Below are 23,098 nucleotides of genomic sequence, written 5' to 3'. Positions count from 1 at the left end.
GTTGTCAGATCGAGGGCGATGTTCCAGATGGTACTAGTATACCTTACATTTTCTAACTCGTGATAGGCTTGTACATTTCATGAGCAGCTAAAGAGCTTGATAACTTGCTGATCATAGTGTATAATATCTTTGAATATTCACTTTGTGAGTATATAGGCCTATATTTAACGGTTGATCCTTTAACCCTTTCAGTGTCACCCACTCCAAATTGGGCGGGTTTTCTGATGTGTACGAGTGTCCCCCACCCAAAATCGGGCGAGTTTGTAGGCTCTAAGTTTCGTTTGTTGTTTTAATATATGCGTGTTCAATGCCCCGGCTTATACAAAACTGTTCAGCTAGTTCAGGGCTTCATGGCGACTATTGGACTGGGCCGTTTAGCGATGTATTTTTATGGTTAAACTAGCTGTGTACCCGTTCTACGCACGGGGATCTTATAATATTCAGTTGAAACCTTCTTATATAAAGAACAGCAGTTGGTTTGCATATTTTAAGATATGCTGGCCAAACTATTATACATAGCTTCATTTTATGTTGTTTTTTGTTGTTCCGGATCGGTATGACAATCAATAAAAGGTTAAATTACCTCTGTGTCTGCCGGTCGATCCTATAACGGTAGGCTTACTTTTATTTTTACTATCTGATCTCGTTTGCATGGCTCAATCACGTCCTGGTTGAAGTTCGTTCGCTACGCTCACTCACCTGTATGTTGGAGCTCGTTCGCTGCGCTCACTTTCCTTCAGGTTAGCTCGTTCGCTACGCTCACTTGCCTTCAGGTTAGCTCGTTCGCTACGCTCACTCGCCTCCAGGTTGCAAATTAGCTGTTGTCATAAATGTAAAAGAAATAATAGTGCTAGTGCTGCACCCTGTTGGTAATCCTTGTAACTTTAATGCTATTGAACATCACAGAACAGAACCAACTTGTTTAATTGAAACAGCTGTTAAGATTCAATAATTTCATTTCTCATAAGGTTAACATGGGCTTCCAGAAATTCCACGTCAAAAATCGACAAAAACTTGATTTTCAAGGGTTTACTGTTAAATATCTAACTGTCTCATATTCGATGAAATACGTCTAAAACCATCTCATATATGTATAGTATTTGGAAAATAAGTTTCAGGCGGGACAGTGCTATAGTTATTGAGGAGTAGTTGTAATAAAGTGCGTATTTTAGCGTTACCAAGAGAATGACAGATAGACAGACAGACAGACAGACAGACAGACAGACAGAAATTGAGATAAGGTTTGATTCGGTTTCTCTGACCTATGAAATGTAAAAATAACCAAAAAGTTCATTATTCTAAGCAATGTACAGACAAAACTCTAATTTTATTTATATAGATGTTGTTTCTCTCTGACTAAACTGCCAACTGAAACAGCTATCGTGAGTTTGCGAATGGCAAATTATTTTGTTGTTGTCGATTGCTATGCGTGGTGAATTGTTTAACACTAATACCGAAACCCTACTCCGGCTGACGTTAACCGAAACCCCCGGTCTGTGAGACCCCATTTGAAAAATAATGGACCCCGCTTAGAAACACACAAACCAAAACCCTCGGCTTGTGAGACCCCGCTTTAAAATACACTAACGCAGGGCTTCTGAGACGGACATTTTGTGAACAGACAACCTGTCAAGGTCACGGCACCCATGCAAAATGAACAAACAATATATCAATAGGTAGGGGAGGAAAAGGGGGAAAGGTATTGGGTGAATGGAATCTCCCAAGTAAACAGTGTTGCCAACATGCGTTTTCAAAAATTCCCGTGGGCCTGTCAGACCAAGGTTTCGGTATCAGTGTTAAAAATGGGTTAAATGATCTCCATTCAAGTAATGTGGCAAACTCCATGACTTTTGTGATTCTTAAAAGTTATTTAAGTGATATTGATGATGACAATATAGAAGATAACTTTGATATTGACTTTGAGTTTATAACTCGAGCAATATGGAACATTCAATGTAGCCTAGGCCTAGATGTACAAGGTGTGTAGGTTTGACAACTGATGGGGCTTGTGCTATATCTGGAATCCGTACTGGCTTAATTGCCATAAGTTAAGTCTGTTGCTCCTTTAGTTAAATGGACACATTGCAGCATACATAGAGAGGCTCTGGCAGTTAATGGTTTGGACAAGCATCTCAAAAAATCTCTTTACGATGCAGTAAAAATCGTCAACTTTAGTAAATCTAGGCCTAAAAACTCCAGACTCTTTGGTGTTATGTGAGACAAAATGGGCAGTGAACACAGCAGCAGCTTTTGCTTCACTGCGAAGTTCGCTGGCTATCAAGAGGAAAAATTTATATCAAAGCTTATTTGAACTCCGTGACAAACTTAGAGTTTTCCTTATGGATGGAGATTGTGATGAGAAACTTGCAAGTTCCTTCTTAGAACATGTCACCAATGAAAACTGGTTGAAACGGTTGGCATAATTGGTCGATAATTTTGGTGCTCTCAACATTCTTAATTTAACTCTGCAAGGCAAGGACGTTGATAAGTTTTTGGTACAAGACAAATTGGAAGCTATGATAATAAAACTTCAACGTTGGGCTTCAAAAGTGGAACTTGGTTCTTTCGACACATGATTTTCTGGAAACCAACGAAGTGGAAATCAACGAAACAACAGCTACAACCATCAAATATCACTCAAATCTTTGGCCTCCAACCTCAGGTAATTTAAAATTATTTTATTTGTTTTCTTAATATTATAAGAACAATATTATATTCACATTAATTTGTTTTAGCTGCTTTTCTTAAAACTTTTTTTAAAATTTTTTATTATTCATTCATCTAAATGAGAAATCTACTACCTGTCCTAGGACTAGAGCCGATATTGAGCCTTTTCATGTTTTTTAGGAAGTACTTCCCTAAATTGGACGTTGAGATTCTATGGATAAGGAATCCATTTGAAAAAGATTACCTGAAAAAGTTGAAAATGTCTTCCAGTGAAGAAGAATTCTTAAAATTGTTGATTGTTTAATCCTTGTATACATATTTTATTAAGAGTTACACGTTATAGGATATATTGGTTATATATTATAATATATAACCCTTATCCGTTACGGTTTTAATTATTTTTCTTGTGTATTTAGTAAGTGAGCCTCAAAGTTTAATTTCAAATTAATTTAATTTCAAAATATGTGGTGCCCACAATTAAAAAGGTTGGGAACCGCTGGTTCAACACATTACTTTACGCGAGGCCTAGTAGGATTGCGGTGTTATCACATAGCTAAAAACTGTTAGGCGGGATTAGAACCTGGGACCTCGGGGCTCAAAGCCTGGGATTATACTAATAGACCTAATAGACTAAAAGGAGCTGCTTACTTCTACTTAAGGGCAACAATACTACTTTTAAGTATTACTGTTTACTCTATAATCTATATATGGACTAATTGCAATCCTAAATTCTTTAAAACAATACTACCTAGGCTACACTGTAGACATACTGTCAACGATCAACATCGTCAGTTGTTTTTTTTTTCATCACAAATACAGGGTACTAAAAACACTTCTAACAAACACCGATACTGAATGTTGATAAGTAAGTTTAGTGAAATAGAAATGATTGTACTTACTTGTTAAAAAGATATATATCATGTGGCTCTCGAATTCCCACCAAAATTTCAACTGTTCTCAAAGATCCTGTTTGCATAGCATAATCGAATAAGCCACTGACCAACCATGTGTCACCAGCTAAAACAGGAATAAACAGGAAAAAATTACATGATGAATTCAAAGGTTTATTTATCAAGTCTAGTAGGTACCGGTGCGTAAAATAAATACATATTTGTTTTTTATGAGAATTTATCACAACAAAGATTCTGGAGTCCATGGTGATGGTTTTCGGCGTCAACCGCGTCGTCAGTTGTACATCACTGCCATACGTTTCGCCCTTTGGCATACTATGAAGTGGGCATCCTCAGTGGCTAGGCTGAGACTAAGCCAGAGAAGTTCGTTCAGACTTTTTGGTTATCGGTTGCTGTTACTTGTGCTAGCCTACAATCTTGTCTTTTAAAACATTTCTTAATATCTTTTTTTACTGTAAACGTTGCTTAAAAGGGCCGAAGTTATCACTTTTTCTTCACTAGTCCTTTTTTCTGTGTCCGAGATGCGGATGGCTCTATTTATCAGTGTGTTTAATATGCCGTTTTTCTGTGCTGGATGGTGATGTGATAGAGCGTTTAAATATCTGTTGGTATGTGTCGGTACACAGCATGGCCGATTGTTCCGTTTTCCTTCCTTGTAGTGAGTACCGGTACATCCAAGAATGAGAGTTTCCTGTCTCTTTCCTCTTCCATCGTGAACTTTATGTTGGTGTTGATATTATTGAGATGGTCCAAAAACTCTGCAAGCTGCCCTCCCGTGAGGCCACATTGCCCAGACGTAGCTTCCAAAGTCATGGAATCCGAGATTACCTAAGCTTGTTTACTAGAAACAGCCAGAGCAAGGGGATTATGCATTCTTGCATTCCACCCCAGCTATTCTTGCACCCCAGCTATAAGTAGGCCTATACCTGGACGAACTTCTCTAGACTTGAAGAGCCTAGCCACTGAGAATGCCACTTCATAGTAAGGGCGAATCGTCTGCCAGTGATATAAATACAACTGACGAATGACTTCTTTGTTTGAAATTCATTGTTGGTGATGGTGACGAATGACGCCGAAAACCATCACCATGGATTTCAATGACATCGCCCGTGAAATCCTACGCATAAAGATCAGTTTTTATCTAGTTTAAAAGTTATATGTTTAATAAATTGACAAAAAATGTTTATCTTCAAACCTTTAACCCAACACTTCCACCGAGATTGACTTCAAAATATCCATATACTAACATCTATGCGAGTTCAAAGGGTAGGGCCTAAGTCAAAATTGAATAGGCCTACACAGGACTCAAGACAATCAGAAACTTTTATTAAAGCTTATTTCCTTCATGTGAATTACAATCCATTTAAAAGTTGAGAAATCTCAAGCTAACTTTTTAAAATAAAAGTGCAATCTGCAAATTAAAATACTTACAAGAATTAAACAGCTCATGAAATTTCTTTTTACAATCTTCAAAAATTTGAGGCTGGTTGGATTCTAACGCGACAAAAAGCTCAGTTACTTCCATGTCCGACTGACATCGAAACTAGTTGTGGGTGTAGATAACACCACTGCTCTTTTCAGGTTACATTGCTAGATGGGTAGGCTGGAACAAATGGATTAGATAGTAACTTAACCATACAATATTATGGACCCTTTAAATATGATGAAGAGTAGGCTAGGCCTAAGCTTAAACAAATAGCTAGGGCCTGTATGACAAATAGTAGGTAACTGTAATCTATTCTTTAAAGTCAGTCGTTTTGGTCCAGTCCTGATAAGCTGCAAAAACCTTCCACTAATGGCTCTAGCAACAACCGTTTAACAGTGTAGAAGAATAAGTGGTTCCACTGTAGTTTATGGCCTACATTTACTATTGTACATTAGGCCTATACATTAACTACCAGCTGATTATAAAATGAAACTGTGCTAAACTAAACCTAACCTTAACCAAACTGCAGTATGTGAGTAAATGTCGGACGTACATTAAGGTGCAGCTGAATAAGTTGCCTGATCTGGCATGGTCTGTAGAAATCACAGGTGACACCAACTAGGCCTAAGTACCGGTATATAGGTACTTTGGAAAGGCAAAAATATAAAGGTTTGATCATATGTAACTTACATACAGTAAAAAGGGGCATGCAAGTATAGAAATCCCTGAATGCCAGATATAGGGTTGATATTGACATCACCGCAGTTTCTCTAATGTTAATTTGATGGCAGTTCAAATTTTAAGATTTAAATAAAGCTCTCACTCGCTTTTAGTAGGCTAGATGAATTTAAGTTAGCAGAACCAAGCCGAGATAAAAATCATTGTCAGGACTTGATCACATGCAAATAAGTTAACCATTGAAAATTAAGTTACTTAGACGGATTTGAGACCAGGCATCCAGGACGAATGTCCTACACTGAAACCCCATGAGAATTGAGAATATCCTTGAAAAAATTGTGTTATAGGCCTAACACGTACCTTAAACTTTGATGGCAGAACAGATAAATTTTGATCTTGTAAAGTTTATCAACTTCTATGATCTTGGCCCTAACTTACCTACGCCTACAATAATAAACTGGGTAAGCAAGGTTGAGATTATTAATTTAAACGGTTTATTGGTATTCTTATACCGGTAACTTTAATGGGCTACCATTCTTTACTTATCCTCTAATCTCAATCAAAGAAATTATATTGGTCTCCTGTAATCTTTTTAATTGAAAACTAGTTCAAGTTTTTCAGCTTGAACAGAGTTTGAATAAAAGGGCATACATTTTTATTAATTTCCTAGTACAGTTAATTTAACAGATATTACAAATTAGGCTTGAACCAATCTTAATTTTAACAAGTAATCAACAAATTAGACAATAAAATGTGGGAACAAACCATTCTAATAGGCAGACATCATCCACCCCCAGACGACCAAACCACACGACGACGACGACGATCACGATCACGAAAACATCATCATAACAGCTAGGAACTACGTGATTTTTCAAGACAGGGAGAGGACATAGTGGATAGAAAACTATAAAATTATACTACATACAGTAGTATGTAAGAAATTAATAACATTGACTATTAATACAATCATAGATAAAACATACTCAATGATACAAAAAAAAAACAATAGTCAATGGTAATGGCTTATTAAGGCTGTGTAACTTAAGACTTAAAGATTAACGACGTTTCAATGCAATCCAGAAGTTTTGAAGAGGTGGAACAGAAGCATGACTCTAAATGAACTTTCCCAGTACTATGACGCAAATAACCTTAAGCCGAACCCCGCTAAAACCCAAGTTTATGCCTTTCACCTAAACAATAGAGAAGCGGGCCGTGAGTTGAATGTGACGTGGCGGAGAGACCGTTTTTAGCCAAGGCCCCACTAGAAAAAAGTTTTTCTAGTGGGACCTTGCTTCAGCATCGTCCTACACCCAAATATCTTGGTGTCATACTGGACCGCACACTGAAATTTAAGGCGCATTGTATTGCGACAAGGGGTAAAGTCTCAGCGAGGAATAATATCATCAGGAAGCTCACCAGCAGATGCTGGGGTGCTAACCCTTATGTCCTCAGAACCTCAGCTTTAGCGCTCAGTGTGTCGGCTGCGAAGTACGCTGCACCAGCATGGAATGCATCGTCACATGCAAAAAAGGTTGACATTGCAGTCAATGACATTGCTCGGATTGTAACTGGGTGTTTGAAACCAACCCCAGTACACAAACTCTAGGGCTCGCCCCTCCATCAATCCAACGTGATGTCGCTGCCGAGCCGACGCAGAAAGGACTAAGCAAGAGACCGACCCTCGTCACCCATTACACGGCCTCCAACCTATAAAGCGATGGATTCGGTCCAGAAAGAGCTTTTTATCACGGACAAGAGTCCTATGGAATTTACTGTACATATATCCATCCAATTGTATAACATTTTTAAACTTTACGGTATAATGTTATATACGTGAAATAATGGTGTCGCCTGTCTGCAATGTTTTCTTATGGGACATCTGGCGCTAGACAATACAACACTACTTGCAACGTTGCCAATTCTACCAGGCCGCGACCTAGAGTTAAAGGCGCCCTGACTCATCCCTGCCCGCTGCCTGAAGTTGGATGCTGCGTAACGGCTCCTTCTTCTATGTCCACCAATGATCGTAAGTGGACTCTTATTACTTTGGCCACTTTTCTATAGTAACGGCTAAGTTACGACAGTATCCAAATTATCTAAATTCAACGTTTATATGCATTCAAAACGTCAAGAAAATTTATAGTTAATTAGTAGAGTCATCCTAAATTCAGTGCAAGACTTCATAGATTAAATATTTGCGATTGCCCATCTGCCAAGGGAGATGTATGTGGATGTATAGTCAATTATTTAAAATACTCTTTGTGATAATCAATGCTCAAGTCAATTCTTATACATAGTGTCTACATGATATGGAATAAAGCCGACTACTGTCTGCTATGATGTGATGAGCTAAAATGCTGAAAATGTTGAAAACGAAAAATTTTCCTTAAAACTAACCTAATTTAATTTTGTTATTGTTTATTCGTTTATTCAATCGGCTTTTTATGAAAAGTAGTTTGTGGATTGTAGTTATTTTTCTTTCTAATTTTTACTCTAACAGTGTTACTCATTCACTAATTGCTACATCAATAAGCTGAAATCAAAAGGATTGTTTGAATTGAAATAAAGTGTTTAGAAAGTAGTCATTCCTTTGCATAGGCTAGTCCTAGGTCAAATAGCCTACCAGGACTAAGCCCATAGTTGTAACGTAACAAAATATCAACTAAGTTAGGCCTATTTGCTTAGGAGCTTAATATTATCGTCTATCGACTGCAATATAGAGCTTGCAAAGAAATGGCTTCACCTGCTCCAAAATCTCCAGAACAGAGTGAGAAAACCAAAAAATATGATCGACAGTTGAGGTTCGTTGAAATGATATAAGTATCCCTCTTAATAACTAAATTAGCGGGTACACTTCCATATCTGTTGGCACAAACACCCGAATGAGTAATATTAATTATTCGATTGTTTAATTCGATACATCATTTGGTTAGTTAGGTAAGGTTAACCTAACCTAACCAACCAAACGATGTATCGAATTAAACAATTGAATAGCCTAATCAATATTACTCATTCGGTTGTTTGTGCCAAGAGACATGGAAGTGTACCCAAATTAGCCTTGACTGAAATTGATAACATATAAAAATAGCTGACTATGATCAATCAATTGCAGTTTTTATCTAGGGAACCATCCTTACGAAAGTTGAACCTTAAAAGGAAGTGAATGTAAAATTACTGCAGCTCATTCATAGTTTTCCAGAGCTATCATTTTTACAAGCATTGATTTAGGTTCATATGCATTATATTAATATAACATTCTGTAATTAATCCCACAATCTGTTATTTACAGATTATGGGGTGATCATGGCCAGTCTGCTCTTGAAGCAGCTCACATTTGTCTAATCAATGCAACTGGAATGGGAACAGAAATTTTGAAGTCACTAGTTCTTCCTGGAATCGGGGCATTTACTATTGTAGATGGTAAAACGATATCGGAAGAGGATTTGGGATCAAAGTAAGTAACTAACAAGCCATCCAACTTTTAAGAAACTGTCCAAACCTAGGCCTACAATTCAGTTGACATACAATTTAAAATATATACCTTTCATTAGCAAGCGTTCCTTCTACAAACTTTTACAAAATGACTTTTGCCAATTAATGTTTGCTAACTTTTTATGTACACCCTATAACTTGGGTAATTAACATGTTCGCTACCGCAATAGTACAACATTTTTCGTACATATGGACCAGCGATTTCTTTCCATAGACTGGCTAGTCACATTAAAATAGACTGACGTCGCATATTTGCGTCGGTGTTCCAATGTTATCAAAATGATTATATCTTTGTAATGGTCTATTTGAAGGCCCTGAAATCTCTGCAGTGGTCTACAGGGATGTCTGTCGCTCAACTCTGTCGCTTAGTCTGTGGATATAGGCCTAATGATCGGTGACGTCATATGATAGTTGGAAAAACCGCTTTTTACTTTGCTGCATGTATGCTGCATTATACTAGCTTTTATCTTTGTTCAATTATTATTTACTGTTCTTGATTTTTTTATTTACTTTCACCTAAAAACACAAACAAAAATGAACCATCACATATATGTGGCGTTTGGGCTATTTCAAGAAAAATATAATAATTATAAATTATAACTATTATCTACGCTATAGACCGGGCGTCACAAATATGCGACATTACAAAAGGTTATCAAAAATATAAAAAACCAAGAATACCCTATATTATTGAGCGTAGCTCTTTGGGATCAACTTCAATGCAACAAATAAAGCAACATCACTCAATAACGGCAGAACACATTTCAGCTAAACTTAACAAGATTACTTAGACTAATAGTGAGATGGTTAATAAACAAACAAATTTCAATTAGATAATGCTAATGCAACTTAAAACGAACTTAAAATTTCTAAATTTTAACATTAGGCTTATGGGACTAAAGTAGCCATATGACAGTTTTTTGTGTACAAGAAAAATGTAAACAAGAGAATCATAAAGTATTTCTTAAGTTTCTAGACTTTTCTTTTAAACGTTTTTAAAACATTCCTACGATTTTAATAAACAAGAAAATGCCGTTAAAACATTTTTTAATGCACGGAATTCACTGAAAAACGAGAAAATATACGGAACTACATTCTCAATGCGCGGAGCATAAACAAGGAGCGGAGGGATACGGACCAGTGACTACTTTCTAGGAACCTATTTGTGTTGCCAGCTGATTAGAAACAGCCAATGTTAGAAATAAGGATTTAATAAGCGATATATCGAACCGATATTTAATCCGATAATACATCACAGGTTATATTATGTTGAATTACATGAACGGTGCAGTAAGTTATTACACTTATTAATAAAACGCAGATTGAACACTGATCTAATTTAGGCATGTGGGGAAGGTAGGTCGGGGTTTATGAGTATTCGTGACATCGTCCTAATAATGGTAGAAGACCTACATTCCAGTTACATTACAATCATATCCTCCATCAAGAAGAATACCTGGTATTAACAATCATAAATTATTTCCAGCAAAGAAAGCTGAGTTTAACCGATTGCAGGGGTTGAAATGAAGACCAATGTTTATGTTGCACAGTTGAATTTAATTGTCAAATTTCCCCTCCTGATGTTATACTTTAATACTCGTTTTTTTAATAGTTACTGTTTTTTTTATATTTTAATATAGCCTACTTTAACCGATTTTAAGGGTGAAAAATGAAGTCCAATGTTTTTGTTGTAGGCTACAGTTGAATTTGAATGTTAAATTTTCTTTCTCTTTTTTTTCTTTAATGCCCTTTTTGGATGTTAATACCAGATTCCAACTACTGTAATATTTTCCTGGTCAAAACTACCATAATGCACTTTTGGAAGAGGTATCTGAATAACAATATGTAGTAAAGACAAATCTGAATTATTATAATTTTAATCAATAAAACCAGCATTAGTACATCTATTGACTTTTTTACATTTAGTTACTTATACAAATATCAAATCACGTTTGTTCCGCTCAACTGGCTTTCACCTCTCTGAAAGCAACCCTAGTTTACAAACATGGTTGCAGCATATTACAAAGTAAATGATCACTGTTTTACAGGTTTTCATTTGCCTGGATTGATTTTAAATTAATCTATTTGTTACGGGCCAAATGTGTAGGGAGGGGGGGGGGGGGTAAAATAACGGTTAAACCACAAAACTTAAACAGCCAGATGTTGGCTGTTGGAGAAGCATAGTCGCAACACTAAAAACTGACATCATACCTAACCTCTAATTCCAAGACTGCAGACAACGTTGGTGTCAGTTTGGTCGTTGGACTGCGTCTGGAGAAAATGCGACCTTCCTTGTGGTTACACGGCTATAAAGCTTTTTGAAGCTGTCATGCGCCTGCCTTCGCCGGCACGGGGCTTAGCTGACTTCGGTTCTGCTGTCCAATCAGCGAGCGGTTTAACTTCTCGTCTTGAATTGTGACTGAGGTGAACAGAGAAGAGTGAAGGATTGGTCGTTCTGATTCCCAGCTTTTTGGTGGTTCGTTCGTTTGGTCGTTCTCGATAACTTCGTGCAAGTGTGCAAGTTTGTTTTGTTCGCTAACAATATTCGTGAAGCTGAAGTTCTTCAAGCTAAAGTGAAGTGTTTCGGTTAAACAATAATCTACATTGTTTGGGTGAGCTTTGAAATAAACCATTTAGGTTTTCGTCCATCACTTTACCAGTTTTCATTTGATAGAACTTTGTCTAATCTCGAAGGCTAGGCCTGACTCACAGACCTAGGCAGCCGATATTTCAACCAACTATTGTAGGCTACCTAAAGAAGTAGGGAAGTCAATGTTGGTGTTTCACTCTGTAAAGTTACGTCCTGAAGTTTACGATGAGACCTTACTTTAAATTTTAAGTCCGTTTTAAGGCCCCCTTAAAGACCCTAAGTTTGTTCCAGCAGACAGGTTTCTGCTGGACAAGTTTTGTCGAAGTTTGCTCAAGTTGACCACGTGAGAAAGTAGAAGTTTTAATTTTCGTTTTTTGTTCAAGGAGCAGTTTTATTTTTAGTTTCAGTTTTTCTCGTTTTGTATCTCACCTGGGCAACTTAAGCCAACTAATTTTTTTTTTGTTTTGTAAATTCGGACTCTGTGGGAATTAGGCTAGGCTAGGCCTATCTTAAGCTAACCTTTGTCTGTTTCAGGTTAACCTTAACTCCGTAGGTAAGCGGGGTGACTACTTAGTTTACTAACTTAGTTGTCTAGTTAAACTTAAGTAGCTAGTAGAGCGTCACATAGTTATTGCCCATGGAGTCAGTCAAGTCAAAATTACCAATTTCCCCACAAGCCCCCTGACTAGAGTGGTGATATTAAGTGTGGTGTCTGGTAACCCGCCACGTTCGTCCCGAGCTCCGATAACCAGGGCTATCAATTTAAGGCTATCTTAATCACTATCGACTCCTGGGAAAATCCCTGCAACGCGAATCGTGCGATTCCTGGGACTTCGTTTACCTTACCGGTGGCGTAATTTCCCACGTTTCGCTCAAAGGAAAATTACGTCACATATTAAATTAACATTTATGTTTAACAAGTACCTAGGTTAGCTGCTACAGGGAAACTAATAATGTGTGTTTTTTTATTAAAATATCAATAGCTTAGTATGAAATAAAAAAATCCGCCAAGTTTGATAAAAATATATCCATAAACAAGCCAACTACAACATTTTACAATATTTTCCATAAAAATAACATGGGAGTTTTAAATTAACAATTTTTGAATTTTCTCTGTAACCAATCACCGTACAGAATCACTTTGATATACTAAATTGTTTGCTTTTTTAAGCTCTTTAATAATGTCTGGAGAAAAATTGATAAATTTTGTGTTTTAAGGGTAAAAAATTAGAAAAACCCATTTTTACCCCATAAAACCCCCTGTTAAACCCCGTTCCCATGTTCCGATCATGCTGGTTCGCAAACTCATTCAATTTTATCCCGCCCTACACCTTCAAACCAAATTTTATCAAAATCGGACAAAATTAATTAAGTTATTGTCTGGACGCACAAATATCCTCATATATATAATACATGAAGGCGATTTCTACAAAACACTACTCCTCTGTTAATAATGGACGGATTTTTAGAAACAATGTGTCAAAATTAAGTATTTTTTGTGTAGACGCCCCCTTTCACCAATTCCTGTAATAAAAGTTCTCGGCTTTGCCCCACAGGCCATTAAAATCCCAATGCATTTCTAATGAAGAAAATATTTTGTCTATTTAAGACGAATAATTTGTATTAATTATAGCTGTTCATAGCAAACACACGTACACAAAAGTGTTAGTTTTCAGAGTGAGTTTGTTTTCAGTTTTGATAACTGTAGTGGAGTGATTGATTACATTATTTTTGAGTTGACTCTTTCATGTAATCGGAAATTATGACTGTTATTCGTTTTGAAATAACACCTGGAATACTTTGCAATTGCTCGAATTCGAGCAACAGGTGCACTAGAATATATATATATAAGGTATTATTGTTATTACGGCTACTACTATGAATAATTTAAAACATTATAAAAACATTAGTAGGACACCTGATCCATCCACCTGAAAACCTCTATAGCAGGGACAAAAATGTCCATAAATTCCACAATCACCTTTTCCAAAATCATTGTGGCCGTTTGGAAACGGCCTCACTCGTAAACAAGTATTTTGCTTTACTTACACACCGGTTTAGCTGATAGTGGATGATAACTATTGCCGCAAATTGTTATTGCCCTTTAGTGAAATTCTGATAAAGATAGATATAATTTTGTCCTTGCCCTTTCACTGTCCATCTTTTGATAAATTTAACTTTCTTTTTTAGCATATTTTTTAAACGTTAGTTCTATTTACTTTAACAAATTTTGCAGCTTTTTCACTGATGTGGATAGCGTCGGAAAGTCTCGGGCAGAGGTTACAACTCAATTTCTATTGGAACTGAACCCTGATGTTCGAGGAGATTACGTTGAAGAGAATCCAATCCAGCTTTTTGAAAACAATCCACATTTCTTCAGCGGTTTTAATGTAGTGATAGCTACAGGAATTCCTGAAAGGTACATGTTTTTACTTTGTTAGACAACAAAATGTATACGAGTTGTAATTCCTCAGGTGCTTTGTTACACTCTCAGATTCCCTCATTATATTGAGCAGGATTCCTACTCGTAGTTGAAATGTCACTATTTTTTTAAAGAGTCATGAACAGCTTCTTATCAGGTCTTATCAGGGCCTAAAACTAAATTATGTTTAAACAGGTAATTTTTTTAAGAAAATTAAAAAAAACAAAACAAGACTAGCTCATATCCAAATTGTATTGTTCAATTTACTGATCATGGGTTGTATATTTTGTATAAAATACTATTTGTAGATAATACAATTTTATTCATTGTATACAATCTAAACTTATTTACAGGTTATTGATACCTCTTTCCAAACATTTATGGGAGGCCAAAGTCCCTCTTATTGTCGCTCGAAGTTATGGCTTCATTGGATCCATTCGGATTCAAATAGAAGAACACACCGTGATCGAATCACACCCAGACAACATGACACCTGATTTACGCCTTGACAGTCCGTTTCCAGCGCTCAAACAATACATGGACAGTATCAACCTTCAGGATTTAGAACTTAAAGATCATTGTCACGTTCCTTATCTGGTCCCGCTGTATAAATGTTTGGTGAGGTGGAGAGAAGAACATAATGGCGCTCTACCAAAGAACTACAAGGAGAAGGAGTCTTTGAGGGAACATATCCGCTCAGGCTAGTTTTAACTTTTGACAGTTTATTATTATTTTAAAGTGCAGCCTAATCATTTGTAAAGGTTTTCAATTTTTAATTTGTTTTATTACAGTTAAATAGCTCTGGTATGGTTATTTTTTTGTTTTTCTAACTAATTTAGAAATCAATACACTTAGCACATTTTTGGTGGAGGAGAGGAGAGTTTAAAATATAGCTATGCCAAGTTACTTCCACCTATACATTCTCTTTTGGCTCTTGTACGACCCGTCATTTCAGTCCATTAGCCTTAGGCTCTTGGAGAATGGCTTGATGACTTAACAAGCTCATCTCTTTTTATTTCCTTTTACCTCATGGTCACATTTAAAGGAATTTCAACCTTCTCTAGATTGGAGCTGGACAATCCAGTCACAAGTGTTTGGTTCATTCAGCCTCCAATGCTCAAAATCTGCATTGGTCTGCTTGACTGTGCCCTATGTTTGTGAAGGTGGTTCCTTATTGGTTTGTGGCCAGTCAACACCCCTTATTTTTAGTAGTTTCTTTGAAAATACAATTTTTTTTCTTCCACAGCAGGAAATATTGATTATTATACATCTTTTAAAATCTGTTACAAAAGAATGTACTGTACCAAGTTTTGAAATCAAAATTAAGGTTTACGATTAAAAAACAATACTGACAACTATAGGGCTTAAAAAGTATGTACTCATTCCTCTTGAAATAGTTTATCCTTTTTTAAGCATGCCCCAAATGTATTTTTCCTACAGTCACCCGAACAAAGTTGGCTTCCTTGTACTGTTTATAGTACAGATAGCTGCTAATTGCTGCATATTTATACTTTGCCGTACGGTTTATACTTTGTCGTATGGTTTATACTTTGCCGCACATCAGGATTCCAACGAAACAACACAAAACAGCGTGGTTCTATTATGCACGTAATCCGTGTACGCTTGGAAATAGGTTGGCAACTCTCAAAGATAATAATACTATGAGCAGCTGATTGACTATAAGTACAATTTAACCTGTCATTTCGTGTTGATAGTTTCGGTATTTCTGAACTTTCTGGACTTTTCTTTTAAACGTTTTTAAAACATTCCTACGATCTTAATAAACAAGATAATACCTTTAAAGCATTTTTTTAGGCGCGGAAACCACTTAAAATTACAAAAACATACGGAACTATATTCTCAAAGCGCGGAGCACATTTCTTGCCGAGGAAAAATAGCAGAATGATACACGGACCGGGTACTACTTTTTCTAGGGCACCTATATTTGTGTTGCCTGCTGAACCTAAAAACGTGTTGTATAGTGTTTGAAAGACTAATTATTTATACGTTTTATAGTGACTGTAGGAAAAATATAATGTGTAACACAAGTGCAAAAGGCCTTTGCTGCACTCGAGATCATTCCTCTCGTATACATTGCTCTCGTGTGCAGCAAAGTGCCACTTTGCCCACTAGTTACACAAATAACTATTCATGTATGGTTTGTAGTTACCGGTATCTTAAAATATTACATGATTATCCTGAATAAATAAAACATTGTATTACAGAAATGAGAAGGGATGAGCATGGCAACCCGGTGGATGAAGAGAACTTCGAGGAGGCCATCAGAGCTGTGAACTTTGCTGTTATGGCCACAACCTTACCGAAGAATATTGAAGAAATTCTAAATGACAGTTCTTGTGTCAACTTAACATCAAAGGTGGGACTAACTTTAACAAAGTTTTGATGGTTTGCCCAGCGAGAAAACTTAGGCTATTGAAATGTATACCGAATATGGCTGTTACAATAAACCGCTTGAAAATCTAATTTTTTTATCTAATGGCACAATAATTCCCAAAGAATTCAGTCAAAAACTGACTAAATTCTTTTATTCCTTTAAAATATAATTACTCATAAGGTTAACATGGGAATCTCCAGAGCCAGGACGTTGACCAGGACGGCCAATAGGAGGAGGCCGGCGAACTTCAACTGGTAGACGCGAACGAAATGCAAACTACAAATAATACTATTGTCGTTGATAGCCAAATACAGCAAGCACCCTTCCGTGTTGGGTTTAAGTGTGCTCTCCAACAGCTGCCTGAAGATTTCACATTCAATTTAGGACTGTTGGATAATCGCTGCATAAGCTGTTGATTTTGGAAGACAAGGAGGCGGGTAGGACTACATCGGAAACAGAAGAGAGGAGATATTAGATGAGTGGCAAATGAGTTGGGAGCAGAGTGTTTCATGTTAAAGTTAAAAATAGGTAAACGTTCTCATATATACCTAACATCAGAAAGAGACTGGAACAAGATTGGGAGATGGGCCATTACTAAACACAGTTTGTCACAGGACATGGAAAATTTCAAGGCAAATTTGTGGAGATTTCACCTGGTGGAAGAGGAAGTATGTAGATGTGGAGAAATAAAAACCACGAGTCACGTATTTATAAATTGTTCACTTCAGGATACAAATAGGAGAAAACAGGAATAAGTCTTGGATAAGAGAGGTCTAGAGATGAGAAAATAAAACATGATGAGTGAAGGGGAAACAATTGAGACGTTTAGAAAAGTAGCTAGGGAATTTAGGAAAATCCAGGGATACATAAAGGCTTTTAAATTAAAAAAAAAAACAAACAAAAACTAAGAAAGATTCAAGATTCAAGATCTTTATTTGTCATTAAGAAATACAAGTATTACAATAGACATCGTCAAAGTTTTTTCTTTTTTTTCTAATAATACATACAGTTAATTTACTGAAAGAAAAGGAATGAAAACTTGCCCATGAAGGGAAGAGAAAGGTTAGAGCGAATCTCAATGATCCCTATCCCTCAGGGCGGTATGGGGAAGGGAGTGGTGCTGTTAGGCTTTTGGACACATAATGTGTCTGGACGAGGATTGAAAGTGGCTGAAGCCTAAAAATAAAGAAGATTTTCACGGGGAATTGGCCTGGCAAATAAGTCCCAGACTTTAGCCATGGGTGGTAGTGAGAACGAGGAGTTTGCTACAAACATTTACTGAGTTGGTTGAAATAAAATATTTACTATTTGAATTTGGGTTGGCCTAAATATTACAATGAAAAAAAGGCTAGAGAGCCTGGATAATTTGATATAATAAAAAGAAAAATGAATTAACACTGTACTGCATTTCTTAGTAATCATTGAAAGAGCTGATTTACAAACTATGGAAACATAGGCATAGAACACCACCAAGGAGAAGAAATATAAATAATTTTTTTTTTTTTAATTTATAATCCGGCTTTGAGTAAGGCTTATTGTAGAAAACAATATTTACAAGAAATTTTGATTATATCGATCTGTTATGTACATCTTGAGTATTTCTATAATCTTTGAGTCAATTCTTTTAAAGTCATCAGAAATTATGACTGTTATTCGTTTTAAAATAACGCCTGTAATAGCCTACTTAGCAATTGCTCGAATTCGAGCAACAGGTACTCTAGTATTAGTAGGATAAAATTAGCTAAAGAAACAGCTGATCTTTAACAGAAAGAAATCTACTCAGATCATTTCACTCTAGGCCTAATCCTACTTTTGTCCAACACTCATATTCAGCTTTAAATAAGAACTTATAGGTGATCTTTCCATCTCAAAAGCAAAGAAACTCATGTATAAAAGGCCCAAAGATATAGAACAGTCAATGCAAACATTTCAAAAAGCTTTGTAGTTTATATAACTTACTCAAAACAAAACCACAGTAAAAAAATTACGATTCATTTCAAGTAAAGGATATTTTTGAAGAAAACAAATTTATTAAAGAATTATTATTATTATGATTTTAAAATTTATTTATCTGTTTCACAGAGTAAGCCGTTCTGGATTATCGCAAAAGCTGTCCGAGACTTTGTCAAGAATGAGGGAGCCGGAAACTTACCTTTACGTGGATCTCTGCCTGACATGACAGCAGACACGTCTAGATATATCACTCTACAACAATTGTGAGTTTGAGAGATATTGTTGTGGTGTTTATTGATACAGTTAAATCTCTACAGGGTGAATCAGACCACCCGTGCACAACGGTTTGGCCCAACAAGCGTTAAAAAAGTAAAAAACTACATTTTTTTATTTAAAATGTGCGCGTGTGTTTTTCAATTTCAAAAAAGTCACTTTAGGCACATTTCTTTCCATGTTGGGATCATTAAAAGTACAAAAATATATGACCAAAAAATAATTTACAAAACGTCAAAAATTCAAGAAGTTTTACAAATTTTAGAAGTAGGACGTTTTGTGAAGGTAAAGGAGTGCAATTTTTGATACCGCTTAAGAGTGTCTTGTAGAAAATTTAATTTCTGACCATGAACATTCTTTCAAATCTTTGCTAGCTCTTACGGTATTAGATAGCCATTTTAAAAACAACTGTAAAAAGGGAATTTAAGGTAACTTTTTTGGATTTTCTGGGTGGTTTGGGACCGAGACAGACCTCCACAAAAAATTCCAGATCACTAGAACTCTAGCTATTCTAGAGTTGGGTATTTGTAAACATTTGTATGCCTGATCAGTGAGTCATATAGTTACACAAGCGATTGTATATTCTCGTAAAGTATGTGCACGGGTGGTCCGATTCACCCTGTATAATCCAGCCGTGCAATAGTCCAGTAATCCAGCAGTCTGGGATATTGATTTATTAGTCTATAGCAATTTTCGTATCACTATGTGTCTATATTGACCAGTCAAGTTCTGTCACTTATCGGTTAAGTTGTGTTTGTAAACACTAGTATTTATGAAAGATTATTTTTAAAGTTTGAAGTGTGTGAATGGCTCGATTTTGAAGCCAAGCCTAGCATAAAAGCTTGACCGACAGAGCAACGAGTCAGCAAAAATATCTGAGCCAAAGTAAGTTAAAATGTTAATGACCGTGGGAAATGTTAATGACTTTCATAGTCAGTGATTATTTATACTAGGCCTATGATCAGAATTTATTTTTAACGAAATTCTTTGCTCCAAAGTTTTCTTTACCTAATATTGAAACTAGAAAATTGCATCCTCGGTTTCTAACAATGTTTTCTTGGTTTGCAATCCATTGACTCGGGATTATTGTCTCCTGTCGCTCATACCTCACTTTTGTGTCAGATACTACACCAAGGCGAGTAGGGATGCAGAAGTAGTGTATCGCAGAGTACAACAGCTACTGCATCAGCTCAATCAACCTGATGACCTGGTATCTGAAGCAGACGTGAAGCAGTTTTGTAAACACGCTGCTTCACTTTCTGTTTTACGTGGATCTTGTATTGCTGATGAGTACGACCCTCGTTCACCTGCTGCTAACACTATCGGTAAGCATATGCTTATAACATTTTTTTTAGTTGTACAACAAATAAAAAACAAAATAGGTTTCATTTGTTGAATCAAGATGGTTTAGTTGAAAAAACATCTAGCTTTGATTAAAATTAACTTGATTTGTTGTAATTTTTTGAACTCAATAACCAAATACCAAATGTTGCTTAATTTGGTTCTACAGTAAATTTGATTTTAATTAGTTTACAATTGTGATCTTTTTCTTTTAAAGCTGTCAACCTAGAGACCCCAGATAGTTTGATGGTATATCATGTGATGATGAGGGGTGTTGATAAATTCTTTGCGGAGTACAACACTTACCCAGGCGAATTTGATGACCAGGTCGAGCCAGATATTGTCAAGCTGAAGGTGAGAATTCAAAGATAATGTTTATGTCTAACTGTGAATTAATTACACAGGAGAAATTTCTCACAATATTCCTGTCTGTTGTCTTTTCGAAACACTTTTTTACCACTTGACTTACCTAACTTATCCTTCCGAAATGCTAGATTTGGTTATTGAATGAGGATGTGAAATGTGCTGGACAATTAAGCCATAAAATAATGCTTTGGTCAAAACACAATTTTTACCGTACCACTTCTGTCCTATTGAAAACATGAATCTTATCCATCATATTTAAATCACTGTCAAAACATATTTAGGAAGTTTATTAACAAGCTTACATATCAAGGGCGGTTTATAAAGGTATAATTTAGCAGTTAGGCTAATTTGCTATTTAATTTGGGCCTATAAAATTGATTTATATTAATTACAACAGGACATACTTGTATTCCCCAGATAAAGTTTCTTCAAGAAGTCTACAGAAAATAATTTTGTTTGGGTTAGTTATTAATTCACATTTTGTATTTCTTTGGCCCCCCCTGTGAAAATTATACTGCATCAATGAATTAGGCCTAGTGTTTCCATCTTGGTCTTCCACATTTTGAAGATTGTCATGTAACCTTTTACCATAAAACCTTACAATGTTTTACTTCCCTGTGTTGTAACTTATTTATGTACTTTTTTAGTCGTGTATAGCTAAACTGCTCAATGAGTGGGGCTGCCCTTCGGTGGCAAAGGATGATTACGTCCACGAGATCTGTCGCTATGGCGGCGCGGAACTACACTCAGTATCTTCGTTCCTTGGTAATTTGTTTATGTTTAAGTGATTTTGTTATGTTGCTTTCTTTCTCAAAAGTGTTGTTTGGACCTAAATTACCATCCAATGATAGTTTACTGTTAATTCAACAAACTTGAAATATTATATTGGCTATTCTCTGTTTGAACTAATGAATGTCGAGTCACAAATCATTAAAAACGTTGTTTAAAAAAATACTGTTTGATAATTTTACATTAAACCTAAAGTTAAGGCCGACATATTCCTTAGGCGCCTTAAAGTTAAGTTAAGTACCTTATACATCACATAAGGTTGGTTTATAAAGTAGGTTAATCGTATAAGAAAGTACCTACGTGATGGGTTCAATATTACTGTATCTGATGACAGATTATAAGCATGGCTCCAACGTCAACTCCATTTTATGTTTTCATACTTTGGAGTTCATAAAGAAACAAGTAAATGTGACCCCTCCATCTTGCTATGGGCTGACTTCCCTGGATTGAGAAACAAGATTGATTCACTAGTCGCAACTAATCTATAACACCAGTTATTTAAATGTTACCTTTTTTTGCTGGTTGATAAAACATGTGTTTGGTAACATCATAAACTAAGCAAAACAAGTAAACTTCTCATCCCATTGTAAATTTTGAAGCTTGTTTTTCGTGTCTAGTTCATGTACGTCCACACCGATCGCTGGGGTAGACGAAATTTTGTTTCTATTATTTTAGGGTTATTTTCAAGATTTGTGCTTTACTATTTGGTTATGTATGTACAAAATGTACATTTCCTAATTTGTTGCAATACATTAAATCCTTGATTCTACGCTAGGGAGGGACTTACCTTGACGTATTCTGTGAACTCTTTACTACTTTTCTTTTCCAGCTAGGAACGGAAGTAATCATAATCAACCCATTCCTAGTATAACGGAAAATTAAGAATTAATTGACAAAGTTAATAATTTAATGATCTTGATTATAGGTGGCTGCGTGGCCCAGGAAACCATCAAGTTGATCACCGGACAGTACAAACCCATCAACAACACTTTCCTGTACGATGCCATCACTTCTAACACCTCCGTGTTCCTTCTGTGATAATTTTGTTTATTATTCATTAATAAAATATGTGTTTGCTTACATGTTTTCTCTTTTAAATTTTCACTAATCAAACAAAGCTGTGATAAAATAATTTATAAAAATACACAAAAAATGCTCATTGAACTAGCAATATTTTGTTGTCAGTTTGAAAATTTGATCAGTTGATCTTTTCCAATCTTCATGACTTTATTGATGTAAATCTTTATGGAGGCATACAATATGAGGAATACAGTTTTATTCTTTGTGACTTCTACTGTTAGTAGGATGATGGTAGAATCCAATAGAAATTCAATAATTTATAGCAGCACACTGAAAGTGACCAAAAGTTCATTTTCCCCTCACACTAGCTACAACTTCAACATAGAATGTGATGTCAACTAACTTATTCTTCACTATCACTGGGACGGGTTTCGTCGTCCTGTAATCCAGCTACTAGGTCACGAATTGTGGATATTTGTAGGCATGCACTGTGGATGCGATACTCCCTGGTGTGGATTAACGTCCGCACGAGTGAGTACTAAGACTACCCGCAGTGCTATCCTGATAATTAGATCAATTCATATATACCAAGGGGAAAAAAGTATCAAAGGCAGAATACTATGGGAACTTAGCTGAAACAAGCTTATTTCATATTTGAACATGGATCATGGTGGGATGAAGAAAATTGAATTGCTTAGATTTTTTCACTGTTAGAATTATTATAAATTTGGTGATACTAATACATGAAACTAGGTGTTCAAGCAAAAACACC

General features: G+C 36.0%; 2 protein-coding genes across 2 annotated transcripts in view; one reads left to right on the top strand and one right to left on the bottom strand.

Moving 5' to 3' along the window:
- Nucleotides 1-6,511, bottom strand: part of LOC128994028 (hamartin) — a 61,271-nt gene extending 54,760 nt beyond the window's left edge. The window contains exons 1-3 of the mRNA XM_054418229.1: nt 6,448-6,511; nt 5,010-5,181; nt 3,567-3,684 (exon numbers count right to left, since the gene is read on the bottom strand). Of these exons, the coding sequence (XP_054274204.1) occupies nt 3,567-3,684; nt 5,010-5,103 (212 nt within the window). The 5' untranslated portion in view covers nt 5,104-5,181; nt 6,448-6,511. The remainder of the gene's footprint in view (nt 1-3,566; nt 3,685-5,009; nt 5,182-6,447) is intronic.
- A 1,580-nt stretch (nt 6,512-8,091) lies between these two features.
- LOC128994395 (NEDD8-activating enzyme E1 regulatory subunit) lies at nt 8,092-22,384 on the top strand. The gene is made up of 10 exons (XM_054418940.1): nt 8,092-8,486; nt 8,975-9,139; nt 14,004-14,186; nt 14,543-14,889; nt 16,415-16,566; nt 18,667-18,800; nt 19,933-20,135; nt 20,369-20,505; nt 21,165-21,282; nt 22,232-22,384. Exons 1-10 carry the CDS (start codon nt 8,419-8,421, stop codon nt 22,342-22,344), a joined length of 1,620 nt encoding a protein of 539 aa, XP_054274915.1. The 5' UTR covers nt 8,092-8,418; the 3' UTR covers nt 22,345-22,384.
- The last annotated feature ends 714 nt before the right edge of the window (nt 22,385-23,098 follow it).

Source organism: Macrosteles quadrilineatus, unplaced genomic scaffold, assembly GCF_028750875.1.
Source record: "Macrosteles quadrilineatus isolate MER2022 unplaced genomic scaffold, UCM_ALF_1.0 Scaffold_5__1_contigs__length_97177068, whole genome shotgun sequence".
NCBI lineage: Eukaryota > Metazoa > Arthropoda > Insecta > Hemiptera > Cicadellidae > Macrosteles > Macrosteles quadrilineatus.
The sequence above is the reverse complement of the archived record's forward strand: the minus strand, read 5'-3'. Positions and strand labels throughout refer to the sequence as shown.

Excerpts from the sequence above, each read along its gene's own strand:
- LOC128994395 (XM_054418940.1), top strand. The coding sequence starts at position 8,419 with ATGGCTTCACCTGCTCCAAAATCTCCAGAACAGAGTGAGAAAACCAAA. Across the intron at positions 16,567-18,666 it reads GTGTCAACTTAACATCAAAG|AGTAAGCCGTTCTGGATTAT; the intron begins GTGGGACTAACT and ends TCTGTTTCACAG. Across the intron at positions 21,283-22,231 it reads CTCAGTATCTTCGTTCCTTG|GTGGCTGCGTGGCCCAGGAA; the intron begins GTAATTTGTTTA and ends TCTTGATTATAG.